This window comes from Coregonus clupeaformis, chromosome 13 (assembly GCF_020615455.1).
Source record: "Coregonus clupeaformis isolate EN_2021a chromosome 13, ASM2061545v1, whole genome shotgun sequence".
NCBI lineage: Eukaryota > Metazoa > Chordata > Actinopteri > Salmoniformes > Salmonidae > Coregonus > Coregonus clupeaformis.
The window spans coordinates 39,510,871-39,525,393 of record NC_059204.1 but is presented as its reverse complement, the minus strand read 5'-3'; the positions used below and the strand labels follow the sequence as shown (position 1 = coordinate 39,525,393).

The 14,523-nt window shown below is 42.8% G+C and overlaps 2 protein-coding genes across 4 annotated transcripts in view; both read right to left on the bottom strand.

The window, feature by feature from the left end:
- Nucleotides 1-384: 384 nt before the first annotated feature.
- Nucleotides 385-7,006, bottom strand: LOC121579885 (protocadherin alpha-C2-like). Of its 2 annotated transcripts, XM_045224579.1 has the most exons (3): nucleotides 4,413-7,006; nucleotides 3,123-3,159; nucleotides 385-947 (listed from the first exon to the last, which is right to left on the bottom strand). In XM_045224579.1, exons 1-2 carry the CDS (start codon nucleotides 6,864-6,866, stop codon nucleotides 3,148-3,150), a joined length of 2,466 nt encoding a protein of 821 aa, XP_045080514.1. In that variant the 5' UTR covers nucleotides 6,867-7,006; the 3' UTR covers nucleotides 385-947; nucleotides 3,123-3,147. The 2 variants fall into 2 exon arrangements, with proteins under 2 accessions (XP_045080514.1, XP_045080513.1); XM_045224578.1 differs by lacking the exon at nucleotides 3,123-3,159.
- Nucleotides 7,007-9,037: 2,031 nt separating this feature from the next.
- The window catches only part of LOC121579886 (protocadherin-10-like), a 7,001-nt gene continuing 1,515 nt past the window's right edge, over nucleotides 9,038-14,523 (bottom strand). The window contains exons 1-4 of one of the 2 annotated variants that reach the window (XM_045224577.1): nucleotides 13,294-14,523; nucleotides 10,542-10,603; nucleotides 10,086-10,198; nucleotides 9,038-9,891 (exon numbers count right to left, since the gene is read on the bottom strand). The exon at nucleotides 13,294-14,523 is cut by the window's right edge and continues 1,515 nt beyond it. In XM_045224577.1, the coding sequence (XP_045080512.1) occupies nucleotides 9,572-9,891; nucleotides 10,086-10,198; nucleotides 10,542-10,603; nucleotides 13,294-14,523 (1,725 nt within the window). In that variant the 3' untranslated portion in view covers nucleotides 9,038-9,571. The remainder of the gene's footprint in view (nucleotides 9,892-10,085; nucleotides 10,199-10,541; nucleotides 10,604-13,293) is intronic. The other variant, XM_045224576.1, reaches the window with a different exon arrangement.

Below are 14,523 nucleotides of genomic sequence, written 5' to 3'. Positions count from 1 at the left end.
AGTTTATAAATTGTCTGGCTGTGCTGATGAGACAGTGGATTGCGCAGTCAGATGGAACAGAGTAAATAGGCATTTTAACGTCATAGATTTAGCCGGTGGTAACTTGTGGAATAGACACCAGCTGGAATGCGGTTTTAACCAATCAGCATTCAGGATTAGAACCACCGTTGTATAAACCACATTGTAAACTGGGTGGTTTGAGCCCTGAATGCTGATTGGCTGACAGCCGTGGTATATCAGACCGTAGACCATGGGTATGACAAAACATGTATTTTTACTGCTCTAATTACATTGGTAACCAGTTTATAATAGCAATAAGGCACCTCAGGGGTTTGTGGTATATGGCCAATATACCACGGCTAAGGGCTGTATCCAGGCACTCAGCGTTGCATCGTGCTTAAGAACATCCCTTAGCCGTGGTATATTGGCCATATACCACACCCCCTCGTGCGTTATTGCTTAAATAACGCATTATGACATCACAATGAGGAACCCTCACAAGGACACGACAGAATATCCCATTTGTATCATGTTTTTCCTGGAGAGGTAAGGTAGGATTTTGGAAGATATTGAGTGCCTGGTCCCATGTTTATGGTCAAAAGTCCCAGGGAGGGGTTTATGCATAATGACATCAGTCAACTTTTGTCTGAAAGACCTAATGTTTGAAGTTCCTTTCTTCTTTAAGATATTTTCTAAATACAAGTACCTGTTGATGTAGCCATGCAGATTCATGCTTGATGGAAGATGATAAAGGTAGTCTACAGTTGCTGAGGTGGTTGGTGTGGTCTGTTCGGGCAGAGGGTTCAAGGAGCTGCCCCCAGAGGTAACTGATGGATCCCAGTGATTGAAGGAGGGGTGTTTGTGGAGCTCTTAACTTCTTTGAACGTTCTCTAGCTGAATACCCCAGAATGAGGACATCATGGCAGGTCACTGCTGGCCCTGGAATCCTGCCAATAAATAGAAAATACAGTCAACCAATAGGAGATGAAGAGAGGAGGAATCAGCTTGACTGACAGCCTATAAGGAGTCACAACTCATGCAACTGATAAGCTCCCTTAACTGGGACCTGACTGGTTACTGCACCATCAATCAAACATGGGTGGGTGTTAGATACAGAGTTGCTTACATAAACAATTATCATGCCTCTGGATTATGCAGGGAGGTGTGCATGGTGAGCTCCATCAAATTGTCTACATGGGCTATTTGTTCAAATCCTTATCTTATTATCCTCACAGACATTGGAAATCAGGCCAGATTACAGAATGGCTCTATCATGTGCATCTAGGCCAGATTAAAAAGCAAGCAAGTGAAATTTGAATAAAACCAAACAAATGACAAAAATAAGGAAACATGAAAGGGAGACATGTTACCATAGAGACATGCAAATCACAGTTTGGGAGAGTGGGGGATAGGCAGGCTGGTGTTTGAACTACTTTAGTGCAATTGTTTGTGTTTGTGTGTGTGTGTGTGTGTGTGTGTGTGTAGGGCTATTTGGTACTATGTCTACGGAGGCCACAGTTAGCCTGTGTTAGTTAGACTGTGGCCGCTGCCTGACACCATGCTGATCATAATTGAAATGTTTTCCCTTGTATTGGGCCAGTGATAAGAGGTGGCTGCTGGGGAGCAGGGGCATAGCTCAAATGTGATGTGTGTGGGTGTGACAGAGGGACTGGATGCAGCCACTGCTCTGAGGCAGGTGTACACCCTGAGAGCTCAGGACCAGGACAGTGCATTCCTTAATCCTCTATTTTATTTGTGTTTAGTGCTTTGCCATGAGTCTCTGCCAAACAAACCACATATTGTCATTATTGCTCTGACCTGGCAGACACTTTGGGCCTAATCTCAGCTGTCAGTGAGTGATTGGTTTCCCGCTTTAGAGAGATTTCCCAATCTAATGTTCATAGCTCACAGATGCATCACAATGAAGGTCAATGGGAAGGAGGGTGTGCAGTGCGTGTTAGGGGACGGGGACAGTGGGAAGGAGGGTGTGCAGTGCGTGTTAGGGGAAGGGGACAGTGGGAAGGAGGGTGTGCAGTGCGTGTTAGGGGAAGGGGACAGTGGGAAGGAGGGTGTGCAGTGCGTGTTAGGGGAAGGGGACAGTGGGAAGGAGGGTGTGCAGTGCGTGTTAGGGGACGGGGACAGTGGGAAGGAGGGTGTGCAGTGCGTGTTAGGGGAAGGGGACAGTGGGAAGGAGGGTGTGCAGTGTGTGTTAGGGGACGGGGACAGTGGGAAGGAGGGTGTGCAGTGCGTGTTAGGGGAAGGGGACAGTGGGAAGGAGGGTGTGCAGTGCGTGTTAGGGGAAGGGGACAGTGGGAAGGAGGGTGTGCAGTGCGTGTTAGGGGAAGGGGACAGTGGGAAGGAGGGTGTGCAGTGCGTGTTAGGGGACGGGGACAGTGGGAAGGAGGGTGTGCAGTGCGTGTTAGGGGAAGGGGACAGTGGGAAGGAGGGTGTGCAGTGCGTGTTAGGGGAAGGGGACAGTGGGAAGGAGGGTGTGCAGTGCGTGTTAGGGGACGGGGACAGTGGGAAGGAGGGTGTGCAGTGCGTGTTAGGGGAAGGGGACAGTGGGAAGGAGGGTGTGCAGTGCGTGTTAGGGGAAGGGGACAGACGAAACATAGAGAAAGGGAGAGACCACACTCTTACAAAAAAAGGTGCTATCTAGAACCAAAAAGGGTTATTCAACTGTCCCCATAGGAGAACACTTTGAAGAAACCTTTTTGGTTCCATGTAGAACCCTCTTGGGTTCCATGTAGAATCTGCTGTGGAAAGGGTTCTACCTGAAACCAAAAAGGGTTCTCCTATGGGGACAACCGAAGAACCCTTTTGGAACCCTTTTTTCTAGGAGTGCAGGAATTCATTGTCCTTTCTCTGCATCCTCTCTGAGAATCAATGTCTGTCTGCTCTTTGCTGACATTTTATAATCCATGCCCCCTTTTAAAAAGGACACTGAACTCTGCCTACACAGATCACCCCACATTTGGGGTGATAAAAGTGACAATTAGACATCCTGCCATTAGAGCAGAACAGAGAAAATTGCACCAAAACAACAGGCCTAGAAACATAAGTCTAGTTTGAGCCACACCAATCACAGTGATCCTACAACATGCTACCAGCAACCAGCATACCTCCAGCTGTAGAATGGGATTCCTTTCATTTTGAGTACTTTAGAATAGAAAAAGAGAAAGGTTCAATGGTCAGAGTCCAAAACACACACACTTTTCAAAAACACACGCTCCACTAATCCAATCCATCCCTTGTTAGTTTTCATGCCATGTCAGTACAATGGAGAGGAGACTCTGCCTTGTCCCTAAATCAGAGCTGAAATTAATTAATGAATTCTTATTGGGCCTGCAACCAGAAAAAAAAATGCACTAACACAAATCTACACAAATGTCATTAGAATAAACACACAATGTCATACAATGTTTAGCCAACACTGACATTCCCATTAACATTACACTGTACAAAGCTTAACTGTGAAATAGTTCACTTGAGTCCATTCTTCTCCCCCGGGTTAGTTTTATTATTACATAAACCCCAGTCCTGGTTTTCAATTCACTGACCTCAAAGAGTTGTAGTGTCTGAGACAACAGCATACAGACAATCTTGGAAAGCAATGTTTTTTTATATATTAAAATTGCATGAACTGCAAGCAAAGAAGGAGAGGAAGTGGCAGCAACATGACTTGGGAATTAGCATGGCTCAATGACTTACATAACCAATTGGAGTGAATGGCTGCAGGGAAAATTAAACGCAAATAAGTATTTCTGTTAATGTCTGCAAAACATACAGTAATAGCCTACTTGTGTCCATTCATCGCAGGACTAGAGCAGAGCATAACACTATAAAACCTGCAGACATCCCATAGATCCTTAGAAATAAAGGGGTTTATTTAACAAACCAACCTCAAGCATCCTCTCTTTGGGAAACCCTGGTCAGAGAAGTAGTTATAAATAGTACACTACTCTGTTCATTAACTGGAGTGTGTTAGCAGATATAAAAGGCTGAGAGCTGCAATGAGGCGACACAGGGTCTATAGGCTCCTCCTCTCAGAGGAATGAATATGACATTGTGAAGTGGGTCAAACAGTCACTCAGTCTGCAGGGTGTGCAGTGCAAGCACACAGAAACATGCAGAGGTGGCTCTGGTCTAGGCTATTCGTTGACTTCAAAATATTTTTTCAAAGGGGGAAATAATGTTCTTTACAAAACAAGGCCCTGTTTGAATATTTTTGGAACGCATCCTTCATTCATGTAATCAGTGACTGCATGATAGGCACAATAACAGCAAGGCTACTGCTTTCATCAAGCCAACCTTGTCAGATGTGTGATTACATGAAGGAAGGAGTGTGCATTTCATATAAGGAAATATAAGAGGAAAACTGCTCCGGGCCTCCATCTCAGAGGTGCGCATACCTGTAGCGTGGATGCTCTTGAGTCGCTGGTCTCTGTAGGACCTGTGCTTCTGGGTATACTGGACACAAAGTAGCCTGCTCCCTTGGGTACTATAGGCTGTCTGACAACCACCTTGCCTTTCCTGGTCTCTGCTAGAAACAGGCTGTACCAGTAGGCGTCACTGGAGATCAGGGTGGAATCGGCTATGGTGGAGCTCCTCTGGCTGATGATACTGTTTCTGCTGATCACACTGTTCCTGTTCAGACTGTTCAGATTCATATTCATAGCAGGAGGCATCTTCATGGGCTTCGGTTTCTGACACTTTAGCACGATGATCACCAATATGGTGATCAATAGAAGGAAGGACACTGAACCCAAACCGATGACCAAATAGAGATTTAAGTCTGTGAACAAGTCATATTCTAAAGGCACCTCAGTAGTTTCTGAGAATGGTGTCACCATGTGTTCTACTGTTGATATCTTGATGGTAACTGTAGCCGAAAGAGCGGGGTCTCCATTGTCTTTGGCGACAACAACCAGCCTCTGATGACGCGGGTCCCTATAGCTGAACATTCTGGTGGTCCTGATCTCCCCATTGTACTGATCTAGACTGAACAGGGTAGAGTCACTGGTCTGTAGAAGCTGATATGTGACCCGTGAGTTCTGTAATGAGTCTGTGTCAATAGCAATCACTTTAGCAACCAGCAATCCTTTATCAGTGGACCTCGGGATCACCTCTTCAATTACCGAGCCCTGCGCTCGCCAAGGCGACACTATGAGTGGGGTGTTGTCATTCTGGTCCAAAATGATGATGTGAACTGTCACATTACTGCTGAGTGGAGGAACCCCAGAGTCTCTGGCCTCTATGTGGAAAAGAAACTCCCTCTCCCTTTCAAAGTCAAAGGTCTTTAGAGCATAAAGGTTGCCATTCTCTGGATTAATGGAGAACAGCATGGACATAGACGTGTTGATGATCTCCTTCTCCATGATAAAATAGACCAGATACTGGTTCTCATGGAGGTCAGGGTCAAAAGCACTGAGTGACGTCAACAGTGCGCCAGGGATGTTGTTCTCCACAATATGGATTGTGTAGAATGACTGGGGGAATATTGGTGCGTTATCATTGACATCCAGTATCTCCAAGGTGATTGTCTCATTGTCAGATAAGCGAGGTGTTCCTTTGTCTGTGACTATGAAAATGATGTCATATCTTGGAATTGTCTCACGGTCCAGTGGTTCTGAAACAAGCAGAGCGAAGTAATTCTCTGAAGACTTATTGAGAACGAAGGGTAGGGATGCTTTTTGGTTCAAAGTGAGTTCAACTTCACCGTTGTCCCCAGAGTCCCTATCGCTTATACTGATCACTGCTATTAATGTTCCTATGGCAACATCTTCCTTGACTGTGCTTTTAAAAGTTGTAATGGTAACCTCAGGATAGTTGTCATTCAGATCGGTAATAAACACCATTATTTTACAATCTCCGGATAACGAATTCGATCCTTGGTCTCTGGCTTGAATATATATATCGAAACTGTGACTCTCCTCGAAATCAATCACATCCTTCACCTTTATTTCACCTGTATTTGAATTTAGAGATAACTTTTCTTGCGTCTTCTCGGATGTATATAACGTGTATGAATATGTAATCTCTGCGTTGGTGCCCTCGTCTAAGTCTGTTGCGTTCAACTTCATTACTACAGTTCCAATTGCGGAGTTTTCAGTTACATTAATAGCATATATCGGCTGGTTAAAAAAGGGGGCATTGTCATTGATATCCAAAACCCTAACGATGATACTGGCTGTGCCTGAGCGCGCAGGGACCCCGCCATCTGCAGCCGTTAGTATTAAATTATGATCCGCCTGTTCCTCCCGGTCTAAATTACTGTTGAGAACCAAATCTACGTATTTAGAGCCATCGCTTCCCGTCTGTATGTCAATTGTAAAATACTTGCTTTCGCTCAAATAGTAAGTCTTAATAGAATTCGCACCGACATCTGCATCCACAGCATTTGTCAAAGAGAATCTCTCTCCTGGAGCGGTAGATTCTGAAATATCCAAGTGCATTGTCTCCCTTCGAAAGACAGGTGCATTGTCATTTATGTCCATGATTTCAAGCTCAATGTTAAAAATACGAATGGGATTTTCAAATATGACATCCGTTTTAAGAAAACAAGACGTTGTCTTGCTCGAGCATATGTATTCCCTGTCTATCTTTTCAATTATGAACAACTCTCCCGTTTCTTTGTTAATGTCCAAATATTTCTTACTGTGGATGATGTCAAGCTTTGCCTTGCGTGTTACCAGAGCGCGAACGTCGAGTCCCAAATCGGTAGCCAGGTTTGCAACAACGGAACCCTCTTGCATTTCCTCGGGAATAGAGTAGCGAGTAATGGGCAAAGCAATTCCCCACATCGCGCTGAATACAAAGAGAACCGTGGCGCACCTTGTCCATACAGTTGCAATGGATAAAGCCATAATTGCAAATCAAATATGATAAAATATGACAGTACTTGCAGCAATACGTTGAAGCCGAATACCTTTACATCTACGATCTATTGTTTATGTGAGAAACAATCGGTAGCCTTCTCTTCTACACTGGGGAATTCATGCCAAGCCTCCACGCGGTACAACTGCGGTGCGTTGCCCTCCCAATCGTGATGACGTCTGCTGGGTAGTCGTCATTAATATTTGTAAAGGAACAGCGACATGGTGTGTGCTATGTGAAATAGTTTAACTTGATTATGAATGTAACGTTAATGCAAGTTTGCAGACGAAATCTAATCTTTCGAAAGCCCTCTACACCCTCATACTTGTTAAAAAGCTTCCGGCAAGTTGTGATAATCAGCACCTCAAAGATATAACTTGATGGCCTCTCCCTCACTTTATCGTCCTACTGCGACAGCGACAAGCACGAGAACAGCGACAGGGCCTCTCTGAGCAACACTGATCTGGTGAAATAAAACCAGTGCAACAGATAAATAGAATAATAATAATCGTAATGTGATGTCAACGTCACAAGGATAGTCTGCGTAAATTCAGAGCCAACCGAAATTCAGCACCAAACCACATAGACAGCACCACACAGTATCTGGATCTCCAAACAAGATTGCAGCGCTATAATTGACAGAAATGTGATTATAAATGTTTCCATCCACACTTTTTATGCGAGTAAAGTCATACCATATCAAAAAAAGAAATCACAACAGCTGTGATGGAAACAGGAAGTTTAGGTACAATTGTATAAATGCCAACGGATCATTTGTTCGTTCGACATGGTGGGATCTTTATATGTCGGTAAAATGAATTATGTGAGAAATGGTGGTGGAAACGTTGGTTATATTGATATAATAACCATTATATCGAAGTAAACTTGGAGTCACGCGATAAAATGTTGTGTGGTCCTCCCACTATGACTCGGGAAAGTATGCAGTTTATTAGGCTACAGATTAAAGAAATTATGATGAACTTCACAGGGTGGTGAAAGTGCACGGTGATATTGATGCTACTTTCCAATAAATATCGATGGTCTTATTCTGGAGAAATTATGACAGATGCTTGACTGCCGTTTGACAAATAAAGAATATTCTCGCTCTTATCCATAATGATCTCATTATGTAGACTAGCCTACCCGCACAGCCTACCCGCACTGTATCTGCGAGCTTTTGGCTAGAGCGCAATGCCAAGACCAGAGTACGCACATTTGCTATTTAACACAACAATTTGTGTGACAAAACTATCAGTAGAGTTGAAAATGTGATGGAAACACATTGAACTTTAGATTTTTATACTGTAGGCCTACATGAAAACTTAAGTGAAAAGGTACATTTTGTGTACACTACGTCATCACGCACAGATTTTTTTTTGCAACAAGTCAGTTTGGTGGAAACACCACTGGTGGAAAAATGTATATATTTCCTTTATGCGGATTTTAGAATATTCGCATGAAAAGCTGTCGCCAATTGGATGGAAACCTAGCTAGTGTAAATGTCGATATCAAGCCACAGTTATTTCCTCTGACTGTGTGTGATGGTGAAGGATATTCTTAGGGAACAGCGGCGAGAGTGTCCAATATCAAAGCACATTTGCTCTACGTGTGGATTCGAAACGCAAAAGGTTAATAATAATAATAATAGTCTTCCTCACATATTGCCATTTCTCTTAATCTGCTTCTTTGATTTCATATCGACGGAGCTAGGCTCATATACGGGCCCCACTAAATGGTCTGTAAAACATGCAAGACGGTATTTCAATTATGCTATACATACCTGTGATAAAACTCCCCTGCAAGTTGTCATAATCAGCAGCACCTCAAAAACAGAAACTCGATCTCACTGTAGATGTCCCACTGCAAAAGCAACAAGCACGAGAACGAACGCGAGATGGCTCTTTAAATCCCAGAGCAACAGATACTTAGAATTCAACTTTTGACACAATAATCATATTGTGATGTCAACGTCACAGAGATGGTCTACGTCAATTCAGCGCCACATTCCATGGACATGGCTCCAACCATAGAAATATAATCTACATTATTGAATCTAGATTGTATTTCTATGGCCACAACTACAATGTATGTCCCAGAGCCAAACGTAAGGCTTGGTGTGTCCTCCAGTCCACCCGTCCTAACTCACATTGATGAAAATAAATCAGCAGTAATCTCAGATTTTATACATATATAAATGTTTAAGAAGCCAAACGGGTCAAACATGAAGGTATAAAGTACAATCACATGATATACATGTTTTTAAATGATTGCCTAACAGAATGCCGTGCATAATCTTCACAACGCAACCCTCAAGGCATTAGGAGAATTTGCCATAACTGCTGGCAACAGAGATCCTCAGATCAATTTCACCATTATCCCCACAAGTGGCTATAATTGCCCTTATATCTGCACATTCTCATCATCACCATCGTTATCATTATCAACTAAAACTGTACATTATATTAATTAAAAGAGATAGCATTATGACACTGCTGTATTGAGAGAAAATACTATACTGTAATGTTATAAGTTATGTGTTCGAAGGAGCATGGATTCAAACATACTAAACATAACTAAAATATTTTCATTCTCCTTGTGCACAGAGGGTTATACTTTATGGGTTGATGATATTAATAGTTAATGAACATCCACAGAAAATTGTATTCAATTGTATGCACAGTCTCTTCCAATATATTCATTTAAAAAAGTCATTGTTTATCATGTTGTCCTCTCTCTGGTCACAGCTCGGGTCATAGCTAGAGATGAACCCCTTCTTTTTTCCAAACGTAGAGAATGAGTTGTAGACATCCAGTTCCCCCCTGGGTGCAGGCTTCAGAGTGCAGTAGGCAGACGGTGTGCCAGGGATGTAGACATTGTGCTGGTAGTCAGGTGGTGGCTGTGCAGGTGGAGACTGGGTGTACCTCGGAGTCCACGAACGGTTTGGAACCCCTCCTACACATCCAACATTTCCTACCCCTCCAATCCCTCCGACCTGGGAGGACATCTTGTATTCTGCTAACAAAACAAATCACATAATAAAGTGTTAGTTAGTTAGTGTGATTTCTGCAATAGCAACATGTTAAACAGTGTGGAAGAATGTCATGGCGTCAGTTTTTGAATTATTTATCCAGAAAGCTTGTCTGTATTTTGTTGTCTTTTAGTATTGGTATAGAATATTTTCTGACACTGTAGGTTCCTGGTCCACGTACCACGCATATGATTACCCCAGGTATAGTACTGTGGTGCCACCGGGCAGGAGAAGCCATCAGGGTCTGGCCTGGGTCTACGTGGGATGGTCCTCTCCATGGTGACAGAGCTAAAGCTGTGGAAAGAAAATAAAAAAATAAGGAACTAGAATGACTCCTTGTTGTGTGTGTGTGTCTGTGCGTTCATGCCCCTCCCTACCTTCAGGCTATGCTCAAACCCTACACCCCAACCCGAGCACTCCATTCTGCCACCTCTGGTCTTTTGGCCCTCCCTCCCCTATGGGAAAAAATGTACTTTCTATGCCTGTGATATGTGGTTGTCCCACCTAGCTATCTTAAGATGAATGCACTAACTGTAAGTCGCTCTGGATAAGAGCATCTGCTAAATGACTCAAATGTGAATGTAAAATGTGTGTTTGTGTGCTCGCTTGTTATTTTTCCACCAGCATTTTTGTAGACCTTTTGTGTGCTGAATTGTGTTGATTGTTCGTCGATGTCCAGTCCATGTTCGCTTGCTTGAGCTGCAAAATTGAGGACGTAGAGAGGTTAGTAATACAGCAGAAATGATAACCCACATCAATTACATAGAATTGCCACAAATAAATATGAGTCTGTAAGAAATATTAAATGATGTACTATGTAGTGGATAGTTTCAATTGCAACTTGAAATAAATAAATAATGAAATAATAAATTAAGTATTGAATAGGAAAAAAGGGCAGCACAGTTGTATCATGTCTTGCAATAAGATTCTACACTTGGCCTACTACAGTCCATTATAATGGACACTTGCATGCAACTATTGCCCCCTTGTGGCACGATGGAGCATCCCTAGGGAGAAGCAGATTATCTGAAGTTGCAAGAGAGCCACCAACCCCAGGCATCAGTGATCATACATACTTACATTACTGGTCAAAAGTTTTAGAACACCTACTCATTCAAGGGTTTTTCTTAATTTTTACTATTTTCTACATTGTAGAATAATAGTGAAGACATCAAAATTAAGGAATAACACATATGGAATCATGTAGTAACCAAAAAAGTGTTAAACAAATCAAAATATATTTGAGATTTGAGATTCTTCAAATAGCCACCCTTTGCCTTGATGACAGCTTTGCACACTCATGGTATTCTCTCAACCAGCTTCACCTGGAATGTTTTTCCAACAGTCTTGAAGGAGTTCCCACATATGCTGAGCACTTGTTGGCTGCTTTTCGTTCACTCTGCATTCCAACTCATCCCAAAGCATCTCAATTTGGTTGAGGTCGGGGGATTGTGGAGGACAGGTCATCTGATGCAGCACTCCATCACTCTCCTTCTTGGTAAAATAGCCCTTACATAGCCTGGAGGTGTGTTGGGTCATTGTTCTGTTGAAAAACAAATGATAGTCCCACTAAGCCCAAACCAGATGGGATGGTGTATCGCTGCAGAATGCTGTGGTAGCCATTCTGGTTAACTGTGCCTTGAATTCTAAATAAATCACAGACAGTGTCACCAGAAAATCACCCCCACACCATCACACCTCCTCCTCCATGCTTTACGGTGGGAAATACACATGCGGAGATCATCCGTTCACCCACACTGTGTCTCACAAAGACACAGTGGTTGGAACCAAAATCTCAAATTTGGACTCATCAGACCAAAGGACAAATTTCCACCGGTCTAATGTCCATTGCTTGTGTTTCTTGGCCCAAGCAAGTCTCTTCATTATTGGTGTCCTTTAGTAGTGGTTTCTTTGCAGCAATTCGACCATGAAGGCCTGATTCACACAGTCTCCTCTGAACAGTTGATGTTGAGATGTGTCTGTAACTTGAACTCTGTGAAGCATTTATTTGGGCTGCATTTTCTGAGGCTGGTAACTCTAATGAACTTATCCTCTGCAGCAGAGGTAACTCTGGGTCTTCATTTCCTGTGGCGGTCCTCATGAGAGCCAGTTTCACCATAGCGCTTGATGTTTTTTGCGATTGCACTTGAATAAACGTTCAAAGTTCTTAACATTTTCCGGATTGACTGATGTTCATGTCTTAAAGTAATGATGGACTGTCGTTTCTCTTTGCATATTTGAGCTGTTATTGCCATAATAGGTCTTTTACCAAATAGGGCTCTCTTCTGTACCTTGTCACAACACAACTGATTGGCTCAAACGCATTATGAAGGAAATCAATTCCAGAAATTAACTTTTAACAAGACATACCTGTTAATTGAAATGCATTCCAGGTGACTACTTCACGAAGCTGGTTGAGAGAATGCTAAGAGTGTGCAAAGCTGTCATCAAGGCAAAGGGTGGCTATTTGAAGAATCTCAAATATAAAATATATTTTGATTTGTTTAACACTTTTTTGGTTACTACATGATTCCATATGTGTTATTTCATAGTTTTGATGTCTTCACTATTATTCTACAATGTAGAAAATAGTAAAAATAAAGAAAAACCCTTGAATGAGTAGATGTTCTATAACTTTTGACCGGTAGTGTATATGTATATGCATTCTGCATGTTTTATTTATTTATTTAATGACTTTTCGGATACATTCATTATTTTATCTATTACTGTATGAGTCCCACACTATGGACGTCATGCTCTATTAACTCTCAAGACCTTGCAACGTCAGTTTATTCTTAAACAGACAAATGGATATTGTTGGATTGCTGAGGCAATCAGAATAACATTACAATAAGTTGTTTTGCTTATTACACGTAATACTTCACATGACCTCCTCTCAATTTATATAAGCCTATACAATTTAACAGTATCACCTGGGCTACAATTTATTCATATTGTATTAAATTATATATTATGCTATATTACATATAAACCATGGTGGATAGACTAACCATGGACCATTTTAAGGATTATTAAACTAGTGACGTTTGCCCCTGATGTTAGCTCACTCACTCCTAATAGTATATTTGTTTCTCAGTCCACTTCAATGCATAGTCTTCACGCAAGATTTTAATAGTATGACTTTGGAAGTATTTTTTTGAACGTTTAGTTTTATTTTTTACTTTAAACGTTAGCCGTATTTCAAAGTAATCAGCTTTCCTGACTCGTGCGAAATTGCTTTCCGTTCATTGACAGATGTATCAGTTGCAATTAGTTGTTGAACAAGCATGAGTGACAATCATCAAAGTGATACAAATAAAATGATAAATTATCATTATTTTGAGGTATGATGTGATTATATTTGGTGCAGTATGCCTCGGCCTATTTACCTCGTTCGGAATAGTTGCTCGGTTGTTCACTATCAGACTGCGGGAGTCCTGTGCGCTCCAACCCGATGTGAGGTAGTCTGCGCCCTTGGCGTTATTCTTTTGTGGAGTCGCAGTTATCGGATTGCATGACTTTAGGAACATGAAATCGCTCTTGGATGATTCCGGAGTCAGACACATCTTGTAGCAGTATGGCTGGGAAAGGGGGCCGTTGCCATTTGCCTCAACGCAGTTCGTGGATCCTTTGGTGCCTGTGGTTATCTGCACCTTCAAGTTGGACTTCTTGAACACATCAGCGGTAGACTCCTCTGATCGGAACCCGCAACATGCACTCAGAGAGAAGTTATACCCCCGAATGGAATGTCTGTCCCTGTATCCCTTTATCGCGGCCAGGACGATAATAGCCAGCAGAAACGTGAACGAGATAGCGCCCAGAGACACTATTAAGTACAGCGTGAGGTTCGAGCGGTACTGGGGGCTCAGTGTGAGGTCGCCGAAATCAGGCAGCGATTCTGGCACGTTGTCAACAACTGACAGGATGATGGAAACTGTGGCCGAAAGGGGTGGCTGACCGTTGTCCTTGACCAGAATGACCAGCCTTTGCCTTATGGGGTCTTTTTCCACCAATCGGCGAATCGTCCTGATTTCGCCCGTGTACAGGGCCACGCTAAACAGGCTTGGGTCGCTTGCCTGGAGCACCTGGTAGAACAGACGCGAGTTTTGACCTGCGTCTGCGTCCATTGCACTGATTTTTGCCACAAGATAACCAGCATCAACTGACCTTGCCAACACTTCAGTCGCCGCCGTGCCGTTTTGGGGTACAGGTGCTACTATGACTGGTGCATTGTCATTTTGGTCCAAAATAAAGACATTTGCGGTAACATTGGTGCTCAGGGGTGGAAAACCGGCATCTTGTGCTTGGACTAAAATCTGAAAGTTTCTTAGCTGCTCATGGTCAAAAGAACGCAGTGCGTAAATATTCCCGTTGTCTGAGTTTATGGAGACGTAGGTGGACACGGGCATCCCCTGTATATCACCTTCCAGAATAGAGTAAGAGAGATAGGCATTTTGGTCCGAATCTGGATCCAGGGCAGCAACCGAGCAAATTGAGGCTCCTGGTGCGTTATTCTCTGTCAAATAGACGGTGTATGATGGCTGCTTGAATCGGGGTGCGTTGTCATTCATGTCTGACACTTGAACTAAAATAGTTTTCCTTGTGAACAAGGGAGGCGC

Coding starts and splice junctions, on each gene's coding strand:
- LOC121579885 (XM_045224578.1), bottom strand. CDS start 6,866: ATGGCTTTATCCATTGCAACTGTATGGACAAGGTGCGCCACGGTTCTC. Junction 948..4,412: donor CAAGAGCATCCACGCTACAG/GTATGCGCACCT, acceptor ATTTATTGGCAG/GATTCCAGGGCCAGCAGTGA.